The 25,273-nt window shown below is 38.6% G+C and overlaps 2 protein-coding genes across 7 annotated transcripts in view; both read left to right on the top strand.

Annotated features, from left to right (window-relative positions):
• TRIP12 (thyroid hormone receptor interactor 12) overlaps window positions 1-8,891 on the top strand; it is a 78,991-nt gene extending 70,100 nt beyond the window's left edge. For all 6 annotated transcript variants that reach the window (XM_068955087.1, XM_068955088.1, XM_068955090.1 and 3 more), the window contains 5 exons: window positions 902-1,066; window positions 4,509-4,622; window positions 5,862-5,956; window positions 6,167-6,270; window positions 7,496-8,891. In XM_068955087.1, coding sequence (XP_068811188.1) covers window positions 902-1,066; window positions 4,509-4,622; window positions 5,862-5,956; window positions 6,167-6,270; window positions 7,496-7,692 — 675 coding nt within the window. In that variant the 3' untranslated portion in view covers window positions 7,693-8,891. The remainder of the gene's footprint in view (window positions 1-901; window positions 1,067-4,508; window positions 4,623-5,861; window positions 5,957-6,166; window positions 6,271-7,495) is intronic.
• A 14,610-nt stretch (window positions 8,892-23,501) lies between these two features.
• The window catches only part of DNER (delta/notch like EGF repeat containing), a 136,853-nt gene continuing 135,081 nt past the window's right edge, over window positions 23,502-25,273 (top strand). The window contains exon 1 of the mRNA XM_068955083.1: window positions 23,502-23,859. Coding sequence (XP_068811184.1) covers window positions 23,620-23,859 — 240 coding nt within the window. The 5' untranslated portion in view covers window positions 23,502-23,619. The remainder of the gene's footprint in view (window positions 23,860-25,273) is intronic.

Below are 25,273 nucleotides of genomic sequence, written 5' to 3'. Positions count from 1 at the left end.
ATCAGGAGGGGGAAAGAAAAAAATCTATCCTTGATTTTGAACATGCAGAAGGCTTGGCTTTTGTTAGTTGAGTTAAATCTTCTCTGTGTGTTTGTTTTTATTTGTTTTTTAGAAATGCCTTTGCTTTTTCCACTGGAAAAAAAACTGTATGTAGAATTGGTATAAATTCACTTTGTATGTAAACATACAGGCTATTCTACAGAAAGGGAAGAGCCTTAGTTTTCAATAGGTTACCCACTCTTAACTATAAACAGTAATTTTCACTGTTGCAGGGTGGTGATAAAAGGCTTTTGTCATGCATGCTCTTTTCAGCATCCAATATTAATAGGTTGGATGGTAGTAATATAGTTTCTACTTTCAATACATATGCTTTGTTACTAGTGAAGTTATAAGCTTGTGAGCCTTTGTTCCTCCTCACTGCACCCCCTCATTCCTTTTCTCCTTGGTCACGGCTTTTGATTTCCCAGTAAGAGTTTGAAAAGTCTGCATCCTGATGGATAAAAGCTGAAAAATGTCGGCATGCATGCCACGTATGAATGCCGTTAATTATTGTAAGAAAAAACATAGGCTAAGAGCCTTAGCCTTTCACACATGCCTCCTTTACTTGCAATAGTATTTCCTAAACTTAAAACATGCAAGAAGTTTAAAAAAAATATTCTAGAGCTGCTAGGAAAAAACTGTACTGTTGTGATCTTTCATGTTTATCCATTTTTAAGATGGTTTATTTTCCTTGTTTTGGTTATTTATACTGGAAAAACAGTAAAGCAAGTACTGTAACAGTATTAAAAGTAATATAATTGTTATAGAAACGTTCACTTAGTCAAAACTGTTTTAGAAGTTATAACTTTTGGATAAATTGATAGGAATGAGTTCTTACTGGTTTTCATTTTGTATTTTTTAGACCAAAGAAAGTCTACAGTATGCATTGGAGGCTCTGACTATGAATGGCTGCTCAGTGGAAGATCTAGGGCTGGACTTCACACTTCCTGGGTTTCCTAATATAGAGCTGAAAAAAGGGGGAAAAGATATACCAGTCACCATCCACAATTTAGAGGAGTATCTCAGAGTATGTAAAAGCAAAGCTAGGACTGTTGTGTGTGTGGTTTTTTTTTTTTTTTTTTTCAGTTCTTTCCCACCTTACATCCAAATTGTTTATTTCCAAATGTATTTCGGTTCATTCTTGTGAACTGGACACAGCAAAATACTTTTCCTGATAATTGCTTCTGGTTTCTTCTAGTTCATTACCAAAGAAAGAGTTTGAACCCCAGTCCGATGCACCTTAACTTGAAATTTTGTCAGGCAGAATTGTCTGGTTTATGCATAAAGCAGTGTTCAGACTTGTGCTTTTTGTGGCTATAAAGTGGTGTAGTAAGTGGAATAAATAGAGCTGCAGGCTTTCAGAATTTTTTAACAAGCCCATGCCCATGTTTTGATATGATAATGAATGTTTAGACTAGTGATGGAGCACCTGCTACCACACTTCAGCCGGCTTTGAACTGCTCTACTAGTTTTGAAGTTCTTTGAGTCAGACTTAGGAACATGTCAGCTCAATGCTGAGTAGAAATTAAAGCGAATAGAATGCTAAAAACTTTAGGTAAGGAACATGGGAGAAAACAGCGCCATAATAAGTTGACAGTATGCTTGCATCTTGATTAATCAGTGTCTCAGAAATGCTGTAACCAAACCTAGAAAAACTAAAAAGGGCACTACTGATGAACAAAGATTTCTGCATAAGGAAGTATTAAATGGAGTAGACTAAAAGCAGATTGGCAAAGAGATGGAGAAAGGAAGGAAGAATAAAATACTGCCTCAAAGTCATGAGGAGGGTGGAGATGAGAATGGCTGATTGCACCCTGAAAATGTTACATTCAAATTTCTAAATAATGGATTTTCTGGCAGGTTAATCTACTACCAGTTTCATTCTCAGAGGACTTAAGATTTTTTGAGCACTTTTCAAACTCCTAGATACCAACTGAGAACTTTGTGCAAAGTTATTCCACAATTTGCACAACTGAATGTTAAGAGCAGTTTTAGTTCATGTTCTAGATGTAACCAGTTATGCACATATCCAGTTCTCATATCTGTAGTTCTTAAAAGCGAATGCTGCTGATCAAGAAACACCCAAAATTAAATGTATTTGGAAATAAAGCTGTTTACAGACTTACAGATGGGAAATGCCAGCAAGCGTAGTTTGTTAGAAATGGAATTTGTGTCCTTGACTTAAAGGAAAGACGAGAAAGTTTGCTTTCAAGTCTGACTTACAGTTTGCAGTCAGTTACTTCTTCTAGACCGCATATTTCAAGTGTCTGATACATGATGAAGGCTTACAGACATTTCAGCTATTGTGTAGTTGTCCTATTGCAGGCCTCTGGTATTTTAAATGTGGATTACAGAAAGCTTGCTTTCTGCTTGTTTGTAGATTTTTTTTCAAGACTATTTGCTTTAAAAGACATTTGCACAGTTTTTTTCCTTATCTTTATATTCCTGCCTTAAAGAGAAGACGTAACTAGATCTCAGTAATCTGCAGTACAGACTTAATGTGAAGGAAACAGAAAAGACTTCAGAGAGTATCAATGTCCTCTGTATCATGAGTATGATGAATTGCAATTTTGAAACAGTACGTTTGATTTATCAGTTAGCTTCCACACCTTCCTGTGTGGATACCTGCCTTGCTCTTGAAAATGTCCTTTTCATTAAAATCTTGTTTGGATTACTATTAAGGCTAGTTTATAAAACTAGAATATCCTGCTGTTACTTTCATGCTACCTTTCTTCCTCCCAACCCCAGACTGTTTCCACAAGCACTGCCTTAATCAGAAAATAGAACTATTTCAGCTACCAGTGTACTGAAAGACTTAATTCTTTTTTTTTCTTCTTGTCTCAGTGATAGAGACTGACTTGCTTATTCTAGATTTGAAGACAAAAAAGTTTGTTTCCACAGTACAGTTCTTAACAAAGCAATTTGGATTCCTCTGTGAATCCACTAAGACAGTAAGGCACTTTAATTCTGCCATACACCCCTGCTCATAGAAAATATTCACAATTTCAAGTCAGCACCGTCTACTACTAAAACAGTGTAGGGCCTTCTCTGCTGCTGGTGCTTACCAACTTGCTCTTCAGTATGAAAACCTCATGCATGCAAGTAGGATATGTATCTTAACTGAAATGCAATGATTACCTCTTCCCTAGAAAAACTTATTAACAGAATCTAATAGGCTTTCATTTGTGAGAGTTGTCTGGACTGAGTAACTCTAATTATTGGAACAGTGTTTAAATATCTGTTTCAGTAGTCCAGCAATATCATAAGTTCTTATCACCTTCAGATGCATGCTTAAATGTCTTTTGAAGCTTGCTTCAGCATTCCAGGTCAGAGCTCTATCACATCTAGAAACCAGTAGCTGTGTGTTGACAACGCATCTTTTACAAGCAGCCTTCGTTCCTTGCTACAGTTGAGGATACCCGAGGCAAGCATAATCCTCAGTAGTGCTAACTGACAAAAGAATCTGAACTTGGCTACATGCAGTCTACCATGTATAACGTAATTGTGAGCTTTGTGGATAAATACTGGCTGCAGGAGTGTGAAAACAAAATAGATTTTTTTGTTTTGGGTTGTCTTGTGCTACCCCCCCCCCCAAGCCCCCAAGTGACTGAGATTATTGTTTCTGTAGGCACTGTCCTCTTTGGAAGGGCAGTTTAATGCTGAGGGAGTAACTGCAGATACTTAAACATAAACAAACACCTCATACTGTCTTTTGTCTCAAGAGTCTTACCGAATCAGTGACTTAACGTGAAATTATTTAGCTTTTCCATATTTCTATGATATTAAGCCATTTAATGTAACAAAATGACTGAAGTCCATGTTATTCTTTCTAACTGCATGTTAGAAAAGGGGCCAGGGAAAACCAATATAAATACTGTCAATATAACCCTAAAGATTTCTGATTCAGTTGCTGAATTTTAAATAGAAAACAATATACAGAGACAAAATACCTGGATTAGATTTGTAATAATATCTAATACTTGATTTTTGAACAAGGCTCACGCTTGCTGTTAAATAGAATTAATTTAACCAGCTATTCAGAATTCTGAGTATTAGACTTGTTTCCTCAAGAATCAAGGCACAAGTTGTTTAAATTCTGCTTTAGTTGCATGTTTAGGGTATCTAAACATGAGTTTTGTTTGCACTGAAATTACTTCTGTGATGATGGAGCAGATAAGAAAGAACTGGGTTTTATTTTTTTTCTTTACAACCATGTATGTTGCACTGCAGTAGCACTACGTTTGCACACACATAGCAGCGTGAGCTTGTGAAATAAGGCAGAATAATGCAATGCTGTGGAGCCACTCCATGAATCAGTTAGCTCTGCTGCCACTAGAGTGAGCATCTGGCCAGACTTCTGCGTATCTTTTTTTCTATATTTAAAGTCTGTTGTATAGTAGTGATCCTCCCATGCTTCCCTTGTTCATCTGTGGTTTTTTTTTTTTTTCTTTCTTTCTTTCCCCCTGCAGTTGGTTATATTCTGGGCACTAAATGAAGGTGTTGCCAGACAGTTTGACTCCTTCAGAGATGGATTTGAATCTGTCTTCCCCCTCAGTCATCTTCAGTATTTCTATCCTGAGGAGGTTGGTAAATGTGTTCTGAACTGATGCCGTTATGCCTTATGACCATATGTATAGACAGTCTGGATACTGTGCAGTCCTAACACAAGCTAATTAAATGTATGGTGCATAGCAGTACAAATCAATCTTTTAAATTGTGTACTTAAGTATTTAAGATTTTGTTGAGTGGCAGGTTGTTTTAATTCCTCTATTAGGAAGAGCTCAGTTTTCTCTAAAATCGAATATAACCAGCTATCCCTAGAAGAATGCTTCAATTTTGTGTTTAGGCTCTATAACGGTATGGAAATTGAACCTAATTCCTTGTAGTGCGGTTGCTCTTAGTTGCAGATACAGACGTGGATGTTACTTGGACATTCTATGGAGGAAAAAAGAAAAAGCCTTTTTAACAAAGAACAGAGGAAGAAGGAGCAAAGAATAGGATAGTTGGTCTTGATGTCTGGTTCTCACCGCCCACCAAATTAATTATTTTTGTAAAATTCTTACCTCTTATATGGACTGAATTGAGGCCAAGTTCTGATTGCACTAGAAAAGAGGATGTTTTATTACTTTGTCTGCCTTTGAGGAGTTTATTTGAATAATGTGCTTCCTAGATTCTGTCTACTCTCAAAGACTTGCACCTTTAACTTCATGAAGGAACGTTAAGTGCGCAGTGAAACAGTGCGTTAACCAAGTCTTCAAGCTGTCTTTTTTTCCCCTTGATGCTTCGTAATGTTAGTCTCCTAATAACTCAGTCCTGCAGCAGCTTATCTTGATTCTTTTGCATACCTTTCTGTTGGTACTTCAGAGAGTACCATCGTACCATCACCTATTTTTCTGCAACAAATCTAAGACCAGTAAGGAACGTGAATACTTTGTATGGTCTGTATCCTAATGGTCTTAACCAGATTTCTCTTTTTTTGTAGTACAAGTGATGCTGTACTTTGTTTTCTTGTTCCATGGTTGGTGGCATGATTTGATGCTTGCTGCTTCTTAGAAATGTTAAAATGCTGATGCTAGCCCATGGTAAACGCATAAATTCAGTTGATCTATGTTAAGGGATAGGAGTGGAGTAGTTTGAAATACAAGCTCTCTTCTTCAGTAGAACTGAAGTATGAGATCTAGAGTTCTGTTGCTGCTATTACACTTGAACTAGAGAGGTTGCACAGGGCGACTGAGGTAGATTTGCAACAAACCATTCTGGAAAGTAGACTTCTGCATCACTTCTAAAGGGAAGGGAAAATTCCTTGTTTTTAAATTTTATAGCTGGAGCAGCTCTTGTGCGGCAGTAAGACGGACACTTGGGATGCAAAGACATTGATGGAATGTTGCAGGCCGGATCACGGTTACACACATGACAGGTAACATGGTGTTGGTCTTGTTAAAACTAAGTATTAGCCCTAGAAAACATGCATCTGAATAATTTGATATTCCTGTAACTTGAATGGCATTTAGTATTATATAAAATTTATTTGAAAATGGCCTTTCTAATATTTAACTGATTGTAAATCTGATGCAATTATTTTAACCATAAACAAAATAATAAAAGCTGACTTTCTTTCCCTCTTTAGTCGAGCAGTGAAATATCTCTTTGAAATTCTCAGTAGTTTTGATAGTGAGCAGCAAAGGCTGTTCCTTCAGTTTGTGACCGGTAGCCCCAGACTGCCTGTAGGAGGTAGGTTTTGTTTATAATATATCTCTATATGAAATCAGTACTACTAATGCATTTCAGAATAAGGGGATTATTTCAGTAAAGGCAGAAGTTACTTATCTGTATATTTGTTTTAGAGCCTCATACTTGTTTGACACTTCTAACTTTAGAAGTGGCTGAGTAGACTCCAGATAGAATTATCTTTATCTTTGCATTAATCTCAAGACATTTCATTCAAATGATTCTCTGTCATGGTTTAAATCGTTACTAGATAACCTACTATAGGGTAAAGAACAGTTCAAACTTCTCTTTTAAAAAAACAAACAAAAACACCCCCCCCCCATCCTGTGTTCCTTGGCTAGAGGTATATGCTGTAAATTGTGACAACAACAAATAGTTGTGACAACAACAAGCAGTAGTGCTTTCTGGAAACAAACTTACTATGCTTTTTTATTTTTCTAGAAAGGAGACAGTAGGAGCGTAATGATAAACTTTCCTTACGTCCCTTTTAAATTTCAGAATTTAGAAAGCAGGCAGTGAGGAAAATTGAGGAATTTCCTGTCTTTGCTAGGGATCAGCTCTGCTGCATTAATATAAATATACATAATACTGAAGTGTTTAAAAAAAGAAACTTTTAGAGTATACCTCTTACAGTATTTTTAGCTGAATGTTTTGGTAAATAAAAAATTTATGCATCTATTCCATTACTTACAGTCTCCATTTTGTCTACTTAAAGAATTAACATTATAAGAAGGAAGTGATTTTAGAAAAGCAGTTGATTTAAAAAAAAAAAAAGTATTCTTCTTAAAGCTTTTTTTCTGGAGGGAGAAAGTACAGACAGGATTGAGGAGTAGGAGTGTAAAAACCTTAGCTACAGGAAAAGAAAAAAAGGTGCATAAAACGAGGAACTTTTACAACTTTTATTCTGGGAATAGTTTTGGGTTTTTTTGTTGTGTGTGTGTGGGTGGGGGGTGTCCCCCCCCCCCATAAAGAACCCAGAATTTAAAAACAGACTTGTCTGGTTTTCCCAAGATGAATAAGAAGGAAACAAACTAATCGGAGAGGATTTCAAGTATTTTTTAGTTTGCTATATGGCATTGTGAAGCCATATGCTAAAAGTTTAAAAGTAGAGCTTTTTTTGAGAAGTCACATAATGAGGGCACATGCTTCTGTCACTGTTGGATTAATACAATGTTAATTGTGGGTTTTCAGGAAGAATGCTGTTCTGAATCTCTCTTCTCGTTAATAGGCTTTCGAAGTTTGAATCCTCCGTTGACAATTGTACGCAAGACATTTGAGTCTACAGAAAACCCAGATGACTTCTTGCCCTCAGTAATGACTTGTGTGAACTATCTCAAATTGCCGGACTATTCAACTATTGAGATAATGCGTGAAAAACTTTTGATAGCTGCAAGAGAAGGGCAGCAGTCATTCCATCTTTCCTGATCACAATGAAAAATGCAATGTCTGCCTGTTACAGCAAAAGACAAAATCATGATTCTTTTCTAAATGTATCACCTGAGTCAAGGAAACGTGTTACGCCTTCTTGTTGTAGAAAAACGGCTTGCAGATTATAAACAAAGACACTTGGTTGATATTCATTAAAGGCCCCCATGGACTTAAAGTGATCAGGCCCTAAAAAGTTGTTGTGACAAGGTTTCTTTAGCAAGTTCTTGTTTAAATTATCATTTATTTGATGAGTGAAGTTTTTAACTTGCTTTGCTGTGTGAAATTTAAAAAGGGATGTTTTTCCAGGCTGGAACAATAAATGTCGCTGTGCAGTTTAATACTGGGCTGTGTGTATCCATCTAGCTAAGTCTGAAGTTTTTCCTCCAAAGACAACTTTTGTACATAAGTACAGAGATTAAAATACACCATGTATTTGACGAATCTAGTTTAGTAGACTAGTTCTGTGTACCCTCACCTGCCTCTAATTTTACCCATCCTCATGTATTGTCTGATGTGCAATTCACTTGGTTCTTTTTGTGTGCAACATTCAACAATTGTTATGTTTTGGTTAGCATGGGCATTTAACTGCTCCATGCCTCTTTTTCTCTGATTAAGATAATTTAAATTTTACTGAAATCAAATATATATTGTCAATATAATTCAGCCTTTGTAACTAGGTAGAACCTTTCTTATAGCTTAGTTTTACTGTAGTGGTAGGATATACTGGTGACAGTCTTTACCAGGTGACGCTCTAGAGCTGTTTACACAGTGATTCAGGCAGCAAAAGCCTCTTACTAGAGGCTAGGAAGAATTCATTTCTTTCACATAGTTGAAGTCCAACAGCTTGGGCTGGCCAGTGTTGTATTGTGGTAAGGCCAGAGCATTTCGAATTGATGTAAAGGTTTTTTTTAAAAGACAAATTTGCTGTTTCATTCCCTGTTCGAGTAAACAATTTTCTTGTTCTTGATCTAAGTTCCTGGTTACTTTTGTAGTTTTTCTTTCTCCTTTTTTTTTTTTTTTTTCCTCCTAGCGCTAGCTTGGAAGAAACAGTTCAGCCTTTGTCTTTTGACACAGATAAAGCACCTGTAAGCAATGCTCTGTCCAACTGTTTTATGTGCTGATTTCTCAAATCTGCAATAATTTACTTCATCAGGTTAATGTTTTTACCTGAATATAAATAAAAAAAGTTTGCTTCACCTTTTTGTTCATAGTTTTGTACTGTATACATAAAGTTCAATTGTGTAAATTACTGTAAAGCAAGTAAATCATCCTGAATCTACTTGGCTAACAGCCTGCAACTTGTGGATGATTTACTGCTAAAGCAAGACCTTGTAAGACCTCCAACTTAGAAAGGAAAAATTTCCCTTTATGGGTTCAAAAAAAAAAGGGGGGGGGCGATTTACAAATCATCCTGAGATGTACATGCTATATAGTTCATCTCTCTAAAAATGTGATAGTTAATTACTTTTATTCAACTTTGAGAAATCAAAATTCATTTCACTGCTTAGTAATTGTTAAATTCTGGCTAATCAGGCTAGTATTTCCCCTAAACTAACAATAACAAGTTTTCTTTTATCTAGCTGAAGAACTTGTACTTTCAGAATATGTTTTTCAATACATGTAATGGACATTTCTTACAGTGAACATTCACAGATTTACATGTGGTTGCTCATACCAGTGCCACTGAAATGTAATGCAGATCTGTCGTGACCATGAGTAGAATGTGAAATCCTTGCACAAAGAACCTGTTAACTAAGCAGTTAACTACCGTATTAAAACTGAATGAAGGCGCTTCACGCTGTACATACGATGGTAGTGCACCGTGCGGTGTAGTTTTCATAAAACTTAAGGCAGTGTTTAAATGATGGACTGGTGTTTAAATTGTTCTGATGACTTGATCAAACTGAGCACAAAGACATGTTTATAGTGTGTGGATAGCAATTTGTTCATTTTTTTTAAGGTTCTATATTTTAAAAAAACTGACTTGTGTAAAAAAACAAAAAACAAAAAACAAAAAAACTAATATTTTGCATTAAAATACCATGTGTATTGATATTTTTTTTACCCATGTTGTCTCCCTCCAAAATCTGGCTTTCTTTGACTTTGAGGTGTTTTCAAATTTGAAATAGCCATTTGTGTAACTCCATTTCAGTGGGAAAGTTGTTGGTTTACCTAGTTCCTTTTGGAGGGGAGGAATGCCTATTTAAAAAGGAAGGAAAAAACCAGTTACCTCCCATGACAATTGATTTGCTATCCTGGCTCTCATTTTTAGCATGACCAGGGATATATTTAGCCTGAAAAAATGATTTTTTTTTTTTTCCCCTCAAGCTTCCAGTGCTTTAGCAGAACAGTCTGTGTGGCTTAACTTGCTGCTTTTTTCCTAGAAGCAGAAATGTAACATCTAGGAGTACTTGAGAGCTAGGGGAGCAGCAGGGCAGGATGCTTGGTATTCCTCCTCCTGAGGAACTTTGCAAGTTCACTAAAATTAAATGAAGGTGTGTTCATATGCCTGTTAATGACTAGCCCTCAGAAGAACAGGTAGACTGCTTGGTACTGAACTGCTTTGTATATCTTTCTATCAGAATGAAGTGTTATTTTTGAAAATAGAGGCTTTTTTAAAATGGTAAAACTTGGCTGGTTTTAGAGAACACTGTTTGGACATAAGTTGTTATTTTGGATGAGTTTTGCATCTTTCTGAATTAACAAGAGCAGTAAAAGTTAATTCATGAGAAGGTGGCTATCCAAGCACAGATAGCTGCTATGTCTGTGGTGATTTTTATTAAACGTTTGTTTTATACAGAAATCTTTTGTATAAGGAACATTTAAGTATTGTAGATAAAATCTGAGCTCTTGGCCACATTTGACATGACTCATTATGTTGTAGTGCTTTTTTTTTTAATTCATATTCTGTAGGAAGATGTACAAGAAGCAATTCCAGGTATGTGTAAAATCCTATTGCCAGTGCCAAAGCTTGATCAGATAGTAAAATTTTTATATGCAGACTTACTGCATAATTTAACTGTCTCGATTCTCCCTTCTTTCTCTCAAGCATATGTATGTTTGTTTTTTCTACTCGCTTTACCTTACTGAGCTGTCCTCTACTTAAATATGAATGCCTAAGAACAAGGAATGATGAAATGCCAAGTGCTTGGATCACTTTGGTTCTGACCTTTTTTTCCTGCCACTGCTTGGAGGTAGGTCTGTCATCCGTAGAGTTTCTGGGGTCTGTTCCACCTAAATACCTTGCTGAAGGCAGGTTGCTGAAACTGTATTATTGCTTTGTCTGTAAGCATCCTAGCACTCAGTCAGACCATGACAAGGAGGTAGGCTGATTTCTACCTGTAAGGTACTACAAAGACTTCCTCCCCCTGCCCCCGCCTTATCCTAAAAAAGGAGGGAAAGATGCTAGCCAGTACGTGATTGAGGCAGTTTAAAAAAAAAAAAAAAAAAAAGTGTGCTGATCCAGCCTGAAGGGAGATTTAATGGGAAATTTGTAAAATAGTGGAATAGTGCCTGTGCAACAGGTCTACCTGATGGACGACCTTCTCTTCCTAGGACATGGCTGTGTAGATGGGATTTCTGTTTTCTGTTAGGGTAGGTAAAGAGCAGTTTTCAGGCCTTGGTCACCTCTGTAGGGCACAGCAGATACTGTTCTCCTTGGGAAGAGGCAGAACTTCCCCTTCAAAAACTGAAGTAATGTCCCATAAGCAAAGCAGGATTTACAGGTTCTTCATAAAGACTTGTGCCTGTCTAATTATAACACATGTGGGTTCAGAACATGTCAGCAGCACCAGGTCCCGTGATCTCAGAAGCCTAACTTCTGTTAGAAAAGTCTCAGCAGAGATGCTGACCCTACCTGACTTGAGAACTATAGATGATTGATTGATATATATATATATATATATTTTTTTTTTTTTAAGTTAGATTTGCTGAGAGAGAGAACAATAAACAGCTTGGAGGAAAATAATCTTACTGCCACTTGAGTCTTTCCAGAGCTGGGCTCTTTTTCTCCCACTTTGCTTTCCTAGTCTCCTCATATGCCCTGTTTACTGAGTCCTAAGGAAAGTCCTCTCCTTTTTGTGATCCTGCAGGAATTTCACAGCTGCATGCTCTCAGCTTGCTGTATCTCTCCCAGCTCATTGTGCTTTTTAATATCTTTTCTCAGTTGAATGTTGTCAAGCTGCCCCAAGAGCAGTACTCACCTCCCATAAGTGCTCCACCTGACACACAGCACAACACTTGGCATAAGCTGCCTAGTTGCTTACTTTTTAGCAGAACACTGATGCATGTTTACACAGCAAATAGAAAACAAATTTATTAGTTATATTGTCTATGACTAACAGCAATTAGCTCAAAGAATAAATGCTTCTGTGGCCTGAAGATCTAGAAGTTTAAAGGGATATCACATTATTGTCTCTTGCTATTGATATGTGCATGTCTTGATCAGACATCAAGCTCCTTTGTAGGTGGAGGAGAAGCAGGTCTTGGGTCTCTTCCTTGGCTGTGTGTGTTTGGGGATTGCTAGTGAAATCTCAAACCATAAATAGAAGAATTAAAAAGCAGAGGGGAAAAACAGGGAAGATGTATCCAGTACTTCAAGGCATTAGATTAAAAAAGGTCCTGATAAATCTGTAGCCATAGTTCAATATTAAATTCTGCAAACGTGGCTTTAAAAAAACAAAACCCAAATTCAAAAGAGATGAAGCGGGGGGGAGAATTCCTAAATCTTATGCTTTCTTCCTATAATGAAGGAGGAAACTGTCCAGTCCAAGCTATAAGCAGCACATGGTTTGGGGGGGGGGGGAGAAGAACAACAAACAAACAAACAAATTCTCTTCTTGACTACATTCAGCTTGTAAAATGTACAGGATATACAGGGCTATATCTGAAGCCCTATTACAGATATCAGGTGGATAAGCCTGTGGGGAAAATGTTGACTTGCCAAATCATTTTGTGAAGTAGCAAGCACGCTGCACCTATTTCCTGAGAATGCCAATGGGAAGGAAGAGGTGCCCCTTAGCAAAAATAAGGAAATATTCATGTTTAAATTTACATGCTGACAGTCAAAACAGGCTGATGCTGTGGACGTAATAAAAAATGATGTAGTTATCCCATCTAAACAGGTATTTCCCAAAGATGCAATTGACTAGAAGATGGAGAGAAAAGTTTGTGAGATTTCATTAGCTTATGGCTGCTGTATGCTTTAAAGTGTCCTGGATGGTGAGATCCTATAGCGAGGGAAAGTAGGGAATTTTTAGACTTTCACCCTAGTCTGGAAAGTTACTAGGATAAGCTCTGCTGCTAGTTTGCGGCAAAGAGCTAACAAAATTCAAAAAGACTTTGCTTTGTGGCATTCAGTTCAGTAGCTAAATATTATAGACGTGTATTTCTGCTTTGCAGGAGCCTGTCTGTACATTTTTTTTTTGTTCCTCTTTCTTCCTATGGCCTCTTGTCGCTATTTCATATGGCAGATGAGGTGTATGTTGAAGGTCTCTGGTATAATTGTTTCTGACAGAATCAGGTTACGTTTCATAGATCTTTGGTAACCTGGTAAGTAAAGCCCACGCTTTCAGGGAAGACAGCAACCTTAACTGATGTTTTATAGTGAGTTGGAAACAGATTATAGGGGGGGGGGAAACTGACTTTAGTTGAACTAAAATCTCCTCTGGGTTAGGAGGCCCCTGAGCCACAGACAGTTGAAAATGGAGAGAATACTTCAGGCAAATATCTTAGATGTTGTCTTACTCTTTCTTTAGCGGCCATCTAAGGTATTCTAGGTTAAATATAGGCTTGGTCTGATCCAGAGCTACAGCTCTTCTGTTCTTAGGTCTTCTCATACGGAGAAGCTTCCTTTGGCAGGCAGATGATGCAAGCAGTGATCCAGAAATAGTTAGCCAATCTAGGAAGTGACCCTTTTTTTTCCCCCAACCTCCTCCTTACCTTTCTTCCACAGATTAGTACTTCTCCTGTGTACTGAAACCATGAAGACTTTGGTTAATCTCTTTCTTGAAGTCAGCATTTCCTGCAGTTCTATCCTCAGTAGTATGCTGCTTATAAAAATTATATTTGCTATTTGTTCATCTTCACTTGGTGGACTAGCATGCTTAATTTACTGACAGGTATTGATGTTGCTATTATAAATCACTTGGAACAGTTTCACACAGTTTTGTTATTCCTTTGGTGTGAAAGGCAGCAAGCCTTATTCTGGGACACTGGAATTCTAAATGGTATTCAAAAGAGAAAAAAAAAATCTCTTTATAATGGTTCTCTAACTGCAAAATTATCCCACCTTTAGTAACACTGAAATCTAAGACTGGTAATTTCCAACTTAGTGGCCAACAGCATCAGCAGCTTCCAGTAGACCAGAAACTGGAGCAGTACCTGGCTGGAGGTAAAAGGACACGAAGGTCTTGTCAGCAGCAGGCTGAACCCAGGTCAGCCATCTGTCCTGGCAGCAATGAAGGCCAACAGCATCCTGGGCTGCCTAAGAAGGAGCACAGCCAGGAGATCAAGGGAAGGGATTATCACCCTTCATTTCATATCCCCAAAGAGGTTATGCAGTCTCCATCCCTGGAGGTTTTCAAGACCCAAATGGATAAACCTGTTTGTTTTATTAAAATAAATTGCAATGTTACAATTAGTTGGCTATCTTCAGAATTTTAAATCAAAACTCCATGTGTGCGTTTGCTAAGGACTGAGAATAAAAAAAAAAAAATTGATGTACATCCTGAGTCTTGCACTGTTCATATTATATCAATTTAAATAACTTCAAAAGGAGAAATTCATATGCAGAAAAAGGATTTTCTGAATTTTCCAAAAAAGTGAATGGAAGTGACAAGGGTTGTCTTTGTTGAAGATTACTCATGACCCGCAGCTTCAGCTTTGTAGGACTCTGCTTCAGCTGCCAGGAAACTGCAGGGCCTTATAGTGCTGCATCTTCTCTTTTTTAAGTGGATTTAAACATTCAAAAGTTTTTCTGGCATCTTCCTGCCATTTTTAATGTGGCATTTAGGTGTGTTCCACCTCCTGTTCTTTATCTTGCATCTGTACATGTTCTTAAGTTACCTTAGCCACCTTCAGATTTGTCTTTAAAAAGCTTCTTGGCCATAAAGTTTACTCAAAAAATGATGATGGTAAATGACAACTCCTATCTATGGTTATGGCTTGTCATGATGGTTGATGTTGTCTCCTTGCGTTCTTTGTGCTGTGTCATCTTTCTGTAATCCGTGGCTCTCCTCTGTTGTGCTTTGATGGTGAGCTTTTTATAACAGGGAGCTTTTTTGTTCTTTCTATGTACGGCCTCAAACAGAATGTGGTTGCAAGTACAGTATCTCAGAACTGTTATCCATTCTGTAGACAGGAGCAAAAGAAATTACTAGCTGCCAGGGACTTTTTTGTGAGCTTTAAAAGAAAAAAAAAAAAAAAAGAAAAGAAAAGAAAAAGAGAAAATTTAACCATAAGAGCATAAATGAATTTAGCAGCAATAATTTTAGCATTTTAGAAAACTCTCAAATAGAAATAAACATTTTCAGTTTTTCAGTAGGTGTTGATATAAATATTGTGTCAACACTTTGCCTTCTGTTATTTCTTTTGAGGTCCACCTATTTGATTCTTAAACTCTTCTGTTCTCAAACTGCTCAATCAATGTGAAGATCAGAATACTATATAACATAGTGTAAACATTATGGTTCGTATAATCTAAAGGACTGTTAAGAAGTCTAGACTATAATATTCACATTGTATTATACCATATCAATAAAACCAAACAGTAAATCTGCATGTTCCATTAAGGTTTTTATAGTAAAATTACTCTCAGTGCAATTATTTTTCTTATTTGGCCCAGACCATTTATAAAAGTTACTGGCAAATTCAACCTAACCATAGGGAGCTTGCCTAACTTGTCATTTAGTGGAACTTTGTTTTACTACTTGACTTTCCTCTTTAGAGCAACAAGGACTAGATATTTTCCATTTGCTGCTAGACTGTACATAGCAGGGATATGTGCTGTGCTGTTGCTTTTCTAAACAATGTGTCATCTTCTCCAGAGACTGGGCTACACCATCTATGCAAATAGCTGAGGCTGTCAAATGGATAACACAGACTGCTATTTCTCACACATGCTTTTTTATAAGGAGAAGGACTTAATATCTTGTATTATTGACTATGCAGAGTATAAAAAATTCACATGAGAGTGGAAAACCAGACATCATGAGAAGTAATCCGTGATCTATAACTAAGATTCCACTCTTGTTTGCAAACTTGTATTTGATTTAGTAAAATTACTGTTTTCTGGAAAGAAAACAAACCAAGACCTTCAAAACTCTTTCACTTCATCTGTTGCTCTAATATAATCAGCTTAAGTTAATGATATATAATATATATATATACACATAAGAAATTTATTGTAAGAAACAATTCCAGTTATAAGTTAGTTACAAATGTCAGATCCATTTCCCTGAAAACTTCTAGTTAAAATTATTTTATCTGTAGCATAATACCTGTAAAACTAGGGATCTAAAGCCAACAGCTATTTACAGCTATGAATGAGGATCACATATTCAGAACAGAGAATGTTTTAATAATTTTATACTTATAATGATGTTACACTCATACTGTCCCTGTCCTTCAAGGCATAGCACCACTGTAGCTGCAGAAATGTAAAACTTAGAGTTTATGTATCTTTCTTTACAAATCTTCAGTAAACTTCCTAACGTCAGTATCTCTGTTCCTCTGGTTTTTGATATTTAGGCCAGCTTTTTTGTAGAATTGATAATCACTGAATAAAGGAAGAGTTTGCTTTAAAGTAGGTGATCAACACCTTGACACTATCTTCTGGAAAAACAACCAGCCTTCCTGCCAAAAGCAATAGTTTCATTTACGGAGGTACCACCTCATGGAAAAACTTCACTCGCTGAAGCTTGGAAAAGCATGACTGACTGATAAAGGTCATTTGTAACACTGTAGTACGCAACAGAAGCATACGCACTAGATATTGAGATAATTACAGACGTATATCTTTAAGATGGCATGCCAAGTTTTTATTACTTAGAGTTCTCATTACTTGAACAAAAACCTATGCCCTAGAGAGTTAAATATGTGGCTCTACATTGGAGAATCCTTTAAGTATGCGTTCTTTCCTTGTTTATAGGCACACATCCACTTCAAATCAAAAAAAAAAAAAAAGAGGTAAAGCAGAAAATGGAATATAAATGAAGGATTCTGCATTTCCTGTTTTGAATTATTGACTTGTTAAACCATGTAAGAGCATGAACTTTATAGCCATTTATGAAGCTAGGCAGGAAGTTACTAAGAAAAAATTGTTTGTTTGCTGTTGTTCTGTTCTTATGCTAGAAAATAGGACTGTATGGATAGTTGTCACTGCTGCACTAATACAAAAAATGTTTTGTGTGTATGCCATAAAGATGCAGATAAGCTATTAAATGTTTTTGGTACCGTAGATTCCCATTAATTTTTTGCTGCCGTTTTCAGAAACATAAAATGTTAATGTATAACATATTCACCTAGAACTAAGAGTAAAGGGAGTAATTCTGCTTGCTAGTGTGATAGGATCTACTAGCTGACAGAAAAAAATCAGGCTGACATGTTCAAGCCACTCCCTAGAATTTTTTAGCTGAGGTATGATATGTTCTAAATCTCTTTCTGTCTGATGATCTCAAAGTCTGAATGATTCTTATTACTAAGACACAGATGATGGATATCTATACATTGTCTGCTCAAGTCTCAAGAGACATTCGGGGCTAAACTGATACAGCTATTCTTACATAATGCTGCAGGTGGCCTAATAAAACACCTACCATACAGTGTACGTACCCTGCTATGAATACTGAAAGCAATTAAGAATCTTTATTTCTATTTGCATTAGTAATACATTTTGCATCAGGTCTAATAGTTAATTGTTTCTTGCAGCTTAGTGTAGAATGACCTAGAGAAGTAAAAATGCTACATAGAGGAAATTATTCTGATAGCAGGTGGCTCTTTAATCTGTCAGAGAAAAGTAAAACAAGATCCAATGGATGACTGATGAAACTAGACATATTCAGATTAGAAATAAGATTTAAATTCTTGAGAAAAATATACCTAGAGCCTTCATTGCTTGCAGTCCTTAAATAAAGACCGTATACCTCTTACAAAGATGCTGCAATTTATGCATACCTTATAATATTGACATAAAATAACTGAGGGAGATTCTTTATGTGGGAAGCCCAATGAAAATAGTCCCTAAATTGTCTTAAAATACTATTTTCTTTTCAAAAGGTTTTCAGAAACACTGGATACAATATATAGCAGGCTGTCATTAACTCCAACCATTAACTACATGGAATGCCAATGCTAGTGCACATCCACTCCCTTTGAGGAGGGCACTAGTACCTTGAAACTCTAGAGTCTTCTTTCCCCTAACTTTCAGTTGACATTAATAACGTATATTGCACAGTACCGAGCAGAACAAGGCTAATCATGCAGCAAATGTTATCTGTGTTGTGTGTGAGGCTGAAAATGTTGATCTTGTCCAACTTATTTTCATTTAAACCTGGAACAAGTATCAGAAAATAAACCAGTGCAATGCCCCATATTTCAGTATAAGTGCATGCGATACTGGCTTCATTGTTTCTCTGTAAGCAGTACATAAACCATGTTTATTCTTAATTTTCACTGAATTTAGGGCCTGATTATGCTTTCTGCGGCAAGCTTTAGCATTCAGTAGTCTAGCGATTTAGGATGAGTTTTCTACACGCTGCTGGCCTCCTGTAGGATGTTAGGCATGGATCCAACTGATTCCAAGGCAGTTCGGTATCTAAACAGCTCAGGATCCAGGTGGGAGCCAGATCTGTAAAACTGGACAATAGCACTTCCCCTTCTCAGTGGATGGTGCTGAGGAGGCTGTCAGTCATGATCAGCACTAAATAAGTTAATTTGTAGCCTGAAGGTCCAAGCTATGAAGGAGAGGACGTAGCTCATGGATCCATGTTGAGTGAGATGCAGCTGTACATCTCTTATTTGAAAGAAGTGCCTGGGGAGAGAATGAAATCCTAAAGACAAGGTGGGACTCATTCATAACCTACTACTTTAAAGTGATTTGTAAGAGAACACGCATTAAAAAAGGCAGTGTTTATGTGCAAACTCTAAATCTACTGAGGGTGATGTTACTAAGAAATAAAAAAAATGAAGAACTCGAATGAAAATGAATACTTGAAAATGAAGGCCTGAAAGAATAATAGCATAAAACCACATTATTAATATCACATAAATTCAGCTTTGGATTTGCTATAAAATATAGTGTTGAAGCATAAACAATAAAAGCATTCTCTCTTTAGGATATGTTTACTGTTGGCTGTTGCCATGAGAATTACAGGTGCCGTTCCTTTATAACCACAAAATTTCAAACCTGCAGCATCATCTTTTTATTTACAGCTTGGGAAAAGAATAACAAAGCTAGACATTAAAGCCTTAAAACTTCTCACTGGATTACCTTGTGACTTGCTTTTATTTCAGGTAGAACATCCATCAAGATTTCATTTGTCTGTCTCTTCTCCTTATGTACATCTTCTGATACGTAAAGGTTTTCCAGGAAACCAGAATATAGACGTTATGTCCTCTGACATGTGCACCTTGAAATTCATATAAATGTAAAGTCAGTCAGGTACTGGACATAAAAATAGCTCTTCTTCAGATATAATACTTTATCCAAATTCTTATGGCCAAATACTTTTTCTGGTAGCCATCATGTTAGGCATGTCATTTGAGTTGCTGAAAAATCTATGTAAATTCTAAGATAAAGATTTAAGATAAATCTGACATTATTTAATAATTTGTGCTTTACATTTTCTCTGTTTCAATGTAAAAATTACTGTCTGTATGAATGATATATTATTTTTATTTCTATTGAAATTGTAGTCACATCGGGCCACTTTTTCAAAGCCTAAGTCACAGCTTAAGAAAAGAGCTGGAGACGAAATCAGAAAACCTATACATTCTCTCTTAGTTATTTTATTGTATTTGTGATTTAGGATTTAATCACTTCTAGCTATAGCTGTATTAGTTTCATTGATGTATAGCAGTGAACTATGCATTTTTTAAAGCTTTATCTCTGTTCAGAGCCTTAAGCTGAGCTTTTCCTATAGCCTTAAAACCCACTCCCAAAACCCATGAACATCAAAGTAAAGTAAGTTCCAAAGTCAGTTCCAGTGTGAACCACCTGAGTATGTAACATCAAAGGCTGGAATTCTTACTGACTTCTGTGCTTAAACATGTACTTCAGTACTTTGATAAATTGAGGCACAAATCATTTCAACAGTTATATTAATATAATGTGCCTCAATGGAAGCTACATGCTTGGAAAAAAACTGAATATATGTAAAAAATATTCTCAATAAATGTATTTTAAGCTTTGTGAAAAACACACACACACACAAATAGTTCCACTGACTGTGGCAATATAGGGACAGGGTCAGCTTTTCAAACAGATTTAACTTTGGCACCTATTGGATACTGGATTGGGACATGCTGTGCAATTTTGGAAATCTGACCCTGGTTGCATGCATAGGACCCTTCTGAAGTTTCTCAGATTACATTAAAAACCCATTCTTTCGGTGGACTGGAAGTGACACCTCCGGAGGTGCTTTAAAGTAGGCACAAGCTGAGCAAGAGATGAGGAAAATGTCAAGTCTGTACTCTGTGAGCCAATACCATAAAGACACGATTGCAGCCTGGCACAGAACATGATACAGAAAAGAATAAGAGCTCAGCTACTGCTTAGAAAAGGCCCCAAACAGTAATTCTCTCATCTATAAAACTCCCTCATCTAATAACTATTAACAAAAAAATTAACTAATAGTAAGTGATTTAAAAAAGAAATTATTATCATTTAGAAAAAAATTCATAGCATTGTGTTTTATGATAGACACTTAAAGGCTATAACTTCCTCTTAGGAAATCATGGAGAATTTTGTTCCTCACTAAATATTTAATCAGAGCAGATAAAAAATCTCTGCAAAAACTCCTATTTCAAGCCACTAGAGTATGAGTACTCCTCCATCAAAGTAAATAGTTAAGCTACAACGTAGCTTATCTAAACCACACTAATAAACAGATTAGTAATACAATTCAGCTTATAGCAAGTATAAATGAAGACAGACAACTTCACTCCTTGTTGAATTCAGAGATTAGTAATTTGTCTGGGGAAAGCTGACGATGAGATTATTTAAATTGTACATACTGAAACATTAAGATGCATAAAAAGATATGGCATTTTGGAAAATCACTACTGAATTAAGTAAGCATGAATATTTTGTGTTGTACAATAACCATTTCCTTATGAAAAGGGCATTTACAATGCAAACATTGCTTACATGTTCTGTAAAATGTGAAGAAAACTCATGTGGCACAGTTATGACCAATTTGACTCAAAATACTATGTTATGTCTAGCTCCGTTGGTTGCATTGGTTGACTGGCTTATTTTTAAAGTTGTTGGCCTCTGCAAGTACCACGTGTTACTACAACAACAGAATTTATTATTTCATCTAGCTGGCTATCTTGAAACCGTCTTTCCAATAATTATTTATACGTATAGTCATAAAACCTAAGATGGATCAAAATTCTATCATAATTACTGAACGCTTAAGGGAAGAGGTTTCAATTAAACAATTAAAAACAGGGTCACCTAATCTATTTAGGCTTTTTGTTCTTTACAAGGGTCAGTCAGTTGGTTAACACGATCTCAGCCACGAGAACTAGAGCAAAAAGAAAGAAAGAACGGGTTTGAGAGGAGACCATATTTTCAGATTGGCTGGTCTGATTACTTCTTTGCTGTTTAGAGAATTGGCTGAAACTAGCTATAACAACTATCTTTGACAACTAGTGTGGAGGAGTGAAGTTCTACGAGACTGGAAAAGAGCAAACAATTATACTGAAAAGGAGAACAGAGAATTACAGACCAGTTGCTTTAATGTGAAATGCCACAAAATACTGATAGACATATATATAAAAATGCAAGTTATTTCTGAGTACTTAGAAGATCCTGTAGTCTTATCAATAACAAATTATGTCAAATCAAATTATTTTCTTGCAGGACAAGGTAACAGGTCTTGTGAATAGGACAGAAGCAGCAGGTAGTTATCGTAACTGGACATTGGCAAAGCCTTTGGCATTGTTTTCCATGCCATTCTTATGAACAAGCTTAGCAAATTATTAAGGACATGTTTTTTATGGTGTGAGACAGTTGCAAAACTGTTTGGAAAAAACACACTACATAATACAGCAAATTTTCTGTCTCAACATGTGAAAGGCTCTGATGGACAAATACTGGTGGAAAAGGTAACCTTAAAGAGAGGACAGTTGTAAAACAGAGAAGCAACTTCATTCAAGTAAACGTGTTTAACATTATTTTTTATTTGCATTACTACAGTGCCTATATTTGGTAAGAAACATCGGAACCCAGTGTTATCGGGGTAATGAGGGGAATTAAATCAATCAGATCTATTTGAGTAAACTGTGAAACCAGAATCAGGAAACCGGTAAGAATAAAACCAGCAGAGGGGGCTAGTGTGGCACAAAACATACAACTAAAGGTATGGAAAGTTTAAAAAAAAAAAGGGGGGGGGGGAGAGAGAGAGAGAGAGAGAGACAGAGAGACAGACAGACAGACCGACAGACAGACAGACTCGTGAGGTAATGGAAAAGCAATGACAGTTAACTTCAACTTGGATCGGGGGAGATCTAGTACTGTATTCAGGCTGCTAAAAATCCAGATGATTTTTCAGTTCAGCTCAGCTCAATTAGCATCACCAATTATTTCTGCCAGTGACGCAGGTTTCAGTCTTATTTGTATGAGAAGTGCAAAGGTTTTTGAAGTGTAACACATTGCTTTCAATAATATTATCATTCTCCTTTAATCCCATGACAGAGGTTTGAGAAGTCCTTGATTACCTCACTCCTGTAGTAGCAAATGAATAAAAGGTCGGAGTGCAGATTATCTTCATGCTGTCTGCTGACTGATTTACAGACTACGTATCTTAGTTCCAACCAGAGGCAGTAAAAAAAAACCCCAAAACTTCAATAAGATTAGCAAAATACAAACCGATTTTTAAAAATCAGCTGTAGAAAATCTCAGTAGAGAAAATATGGCAGTCCAATATCTATACTTTTTTTGTAATATGAGAACTGATAGAAGTAATTTTTATGCAATCTGCTTACACTTTAAGCATATAGCTTTAATATAGCTTTAAATTAATCATCAACAAGTAACGCTTCCGAAACAGTAAATAAAAAGCAAACGGTGAGTTCTCCTAAGCAAGGATTTTCCTTGTTTTCCACAGCGTTCGCCTAATCCAGGGCAGAGCTCAGTCTCGGCGCGCCCCGAGACGTCGACCGCTGTTACGTTATCGTTTACATCTGTTACTTAAACCGAAGGCACTGCAATATCAGGAATGCCTGTCAGGCATTTTATTAACGCGCTGCTGCGTTTTTAAAACAGTTCGCCCAGTAAACGGCGCGGTTTCCTGCCTGTGAGGGGTGCGCGGTCCGGCTGCCGTCTCCCGCTGCCGGCCGCGAGGCAAGGCCAGGCCTCCTCACCCGGCGGCGCCGCCGCCCGCTCCCACCTCGGCTTTCACCGCTCGCCCTGGCGGTGAAATAACGGCCCCCCAACGGCTCCCGCTCGCGCCGCCCTCCCCGGGCGCGGCGGGTGGGTGGGTGGGCGGGTGGGCGCGCGCGCGCGGCTGCCCCCTGCCGGGCGCGAGGCGGGCAGGCGGCCGGCAGCGCTGCTCCGCCCCGCCCCGCCCCGGCCCCGCCCGCGCGTTGCCCGGGGAACGGGGGCAGGGAGCAGCCGGGCAGCCGCCGTCTCCGTCTCCTCCTTTTCTCCCCGCCGGTGCCCGCAGCGGAGCGGCACCGAGACCCGGACGCCCCGCCGCCATGCCCCGAGCCGCTCCGCTGCTCCTGCTCCTGCTCGCCCTGGCCCAGCACCGCGCCTGCCTCCCCGCGCCGGCCAGCGCCGCGCCCCCCGGCGAGGACCCCTGCCTCAGCCAGCCCTGCCGCAACAACGGCACCTGCTCTGCCGTGCCGGCGCCCCGCCGCCTGCGGCCGCCCCTGCCTCAGCCGCAGGCCGCCTACCGCTGCGCCTGCCCGCCGGGGGTCACCGGCACCTCCTGCCAGGTAAGGGGCGCGTGGAGAGCGCCGGTCCCGGCGGAGCGCGCCTCCCTCGGCCGCGGCTGCCGCCGCCGCCGCCGCCGCCTCAGCGCCTCGCCTCCCGCCCTGTCCTTGTGTCCGTGCCCGCCCTTGGGCGTCCCCGGCTCCGTCTGCGGCTTCGGGCTGCGGTCCGCCTCCCCCTGGCCCGCTCCGTCGTGAATGCCTTGGCGGGGCCGCCCGCCCTCCCCGGGACGCGCGTCGCGGGGCGGCGGCCGGGCGCCCGGCGCTGCTGGCGGGCCGGCGTCCCCTCCGCGGCGCTGCGCGGATGCTGCGCGGGCTCCGCCGCGGGCCGCCTCCCCTCCCCCCCCCCCCACCGCTCCCCGCGCGGGAGCCGTTGGCACCGAGCGCGGGTCGCGGCCGTTAACGGCCGCCCAAGGCGCCGGCGGGCTTGCCGACTTTCCGAAGAGGCTGCAGTTCTTAATGCTATTAAACATTTAAAGAGGATCATGTTACTCCGAGTAACTGAGCTTGGACCCTCATCGGCATGCCGTGGCGTGCGTCCCCGGGCTCGTAGGCTTGAGGGTCAAACGTGGAGCGCCGTTTCCTCTCGAAGCCGAAGCACGTAAAGGGCTCGGTGAAAGGGTGAGCGAGGATGGGGATGTGATCTCAGCAAACAGCTTTCCAAGGTTAATCTCGGTAGTATAGTGATAATCGTCCCACACCCCCCTAGTGTTTGCATTTGGTTTGGTATTAATTCATTTTACGGTGAAAAGAATGGTCCTCGAAAGTGGCTACTACATTGTATTGAATACTAATAATTAAATCGCGTTTACTGTGGTCGTTTTGATAGGCTAGCTGTGTTTGCTCCCACGTTTCAGGTGCTTCTTGGATTGATTTTGAATTTTGAAAGATCAAAACGCTCAGTGTGGGAATAATGTCTTTCCGTTTGGTAGATCTAAAATAAAAACGGAGACACAATAACTAGCATCTTTCTAATATGCTTGGTCATATTGTGATTTAATGTAACCTGAATTAATTTGGATTGTCATCTGATGATTGTTGCAAATTTTGTTTTGTGCCTACTTACTAAGGATGAAAAAAATCTCTGTAACCACGTTCTGAAATTCACAAAAAGTTAATCTTCTCTATCTTTGGATAAAGGAAAGAAGGTGCAGAGATAAAGAGGTTTCTTTCCTGCATATGTATATGATGCACTGTTACCTTCTATAGCAGTAACATAGAAAAGAATATATGGATCAGCTACCATTTCTTTGGACAGTGCTTTCTCACTGAGATGGATTTGACATAGAACTAAACGAATTCAAGTAAACTCATTCTGCTTTTTACTTTTTATTGTTCGTTGGTCACGTTGTTCCAAACCCCGTGCTATTGATTAGATGAAAGGGATAATACATGTACCAAAGACTTAATGCATAAGTGA

This window comes from Struthio camelus, chromosome 9 (genome assembly GCF_040807025.1).
Source record: "Struthio camelus isolate bStrCam1 chromosome 9, bStrCam1.hap1, whole genome shotgun sequence".
Taxonomy (NCBI): Eukaryota; Metazoa; Chordata; class Aves; order Struthioniformes; family Struthionidae; genus Struthio; species Struthio camelus.
Note: the sequence above shows the minus strand (reverse complement) of the source record. Positions and strands in the feature narration are given on the sequence as shown.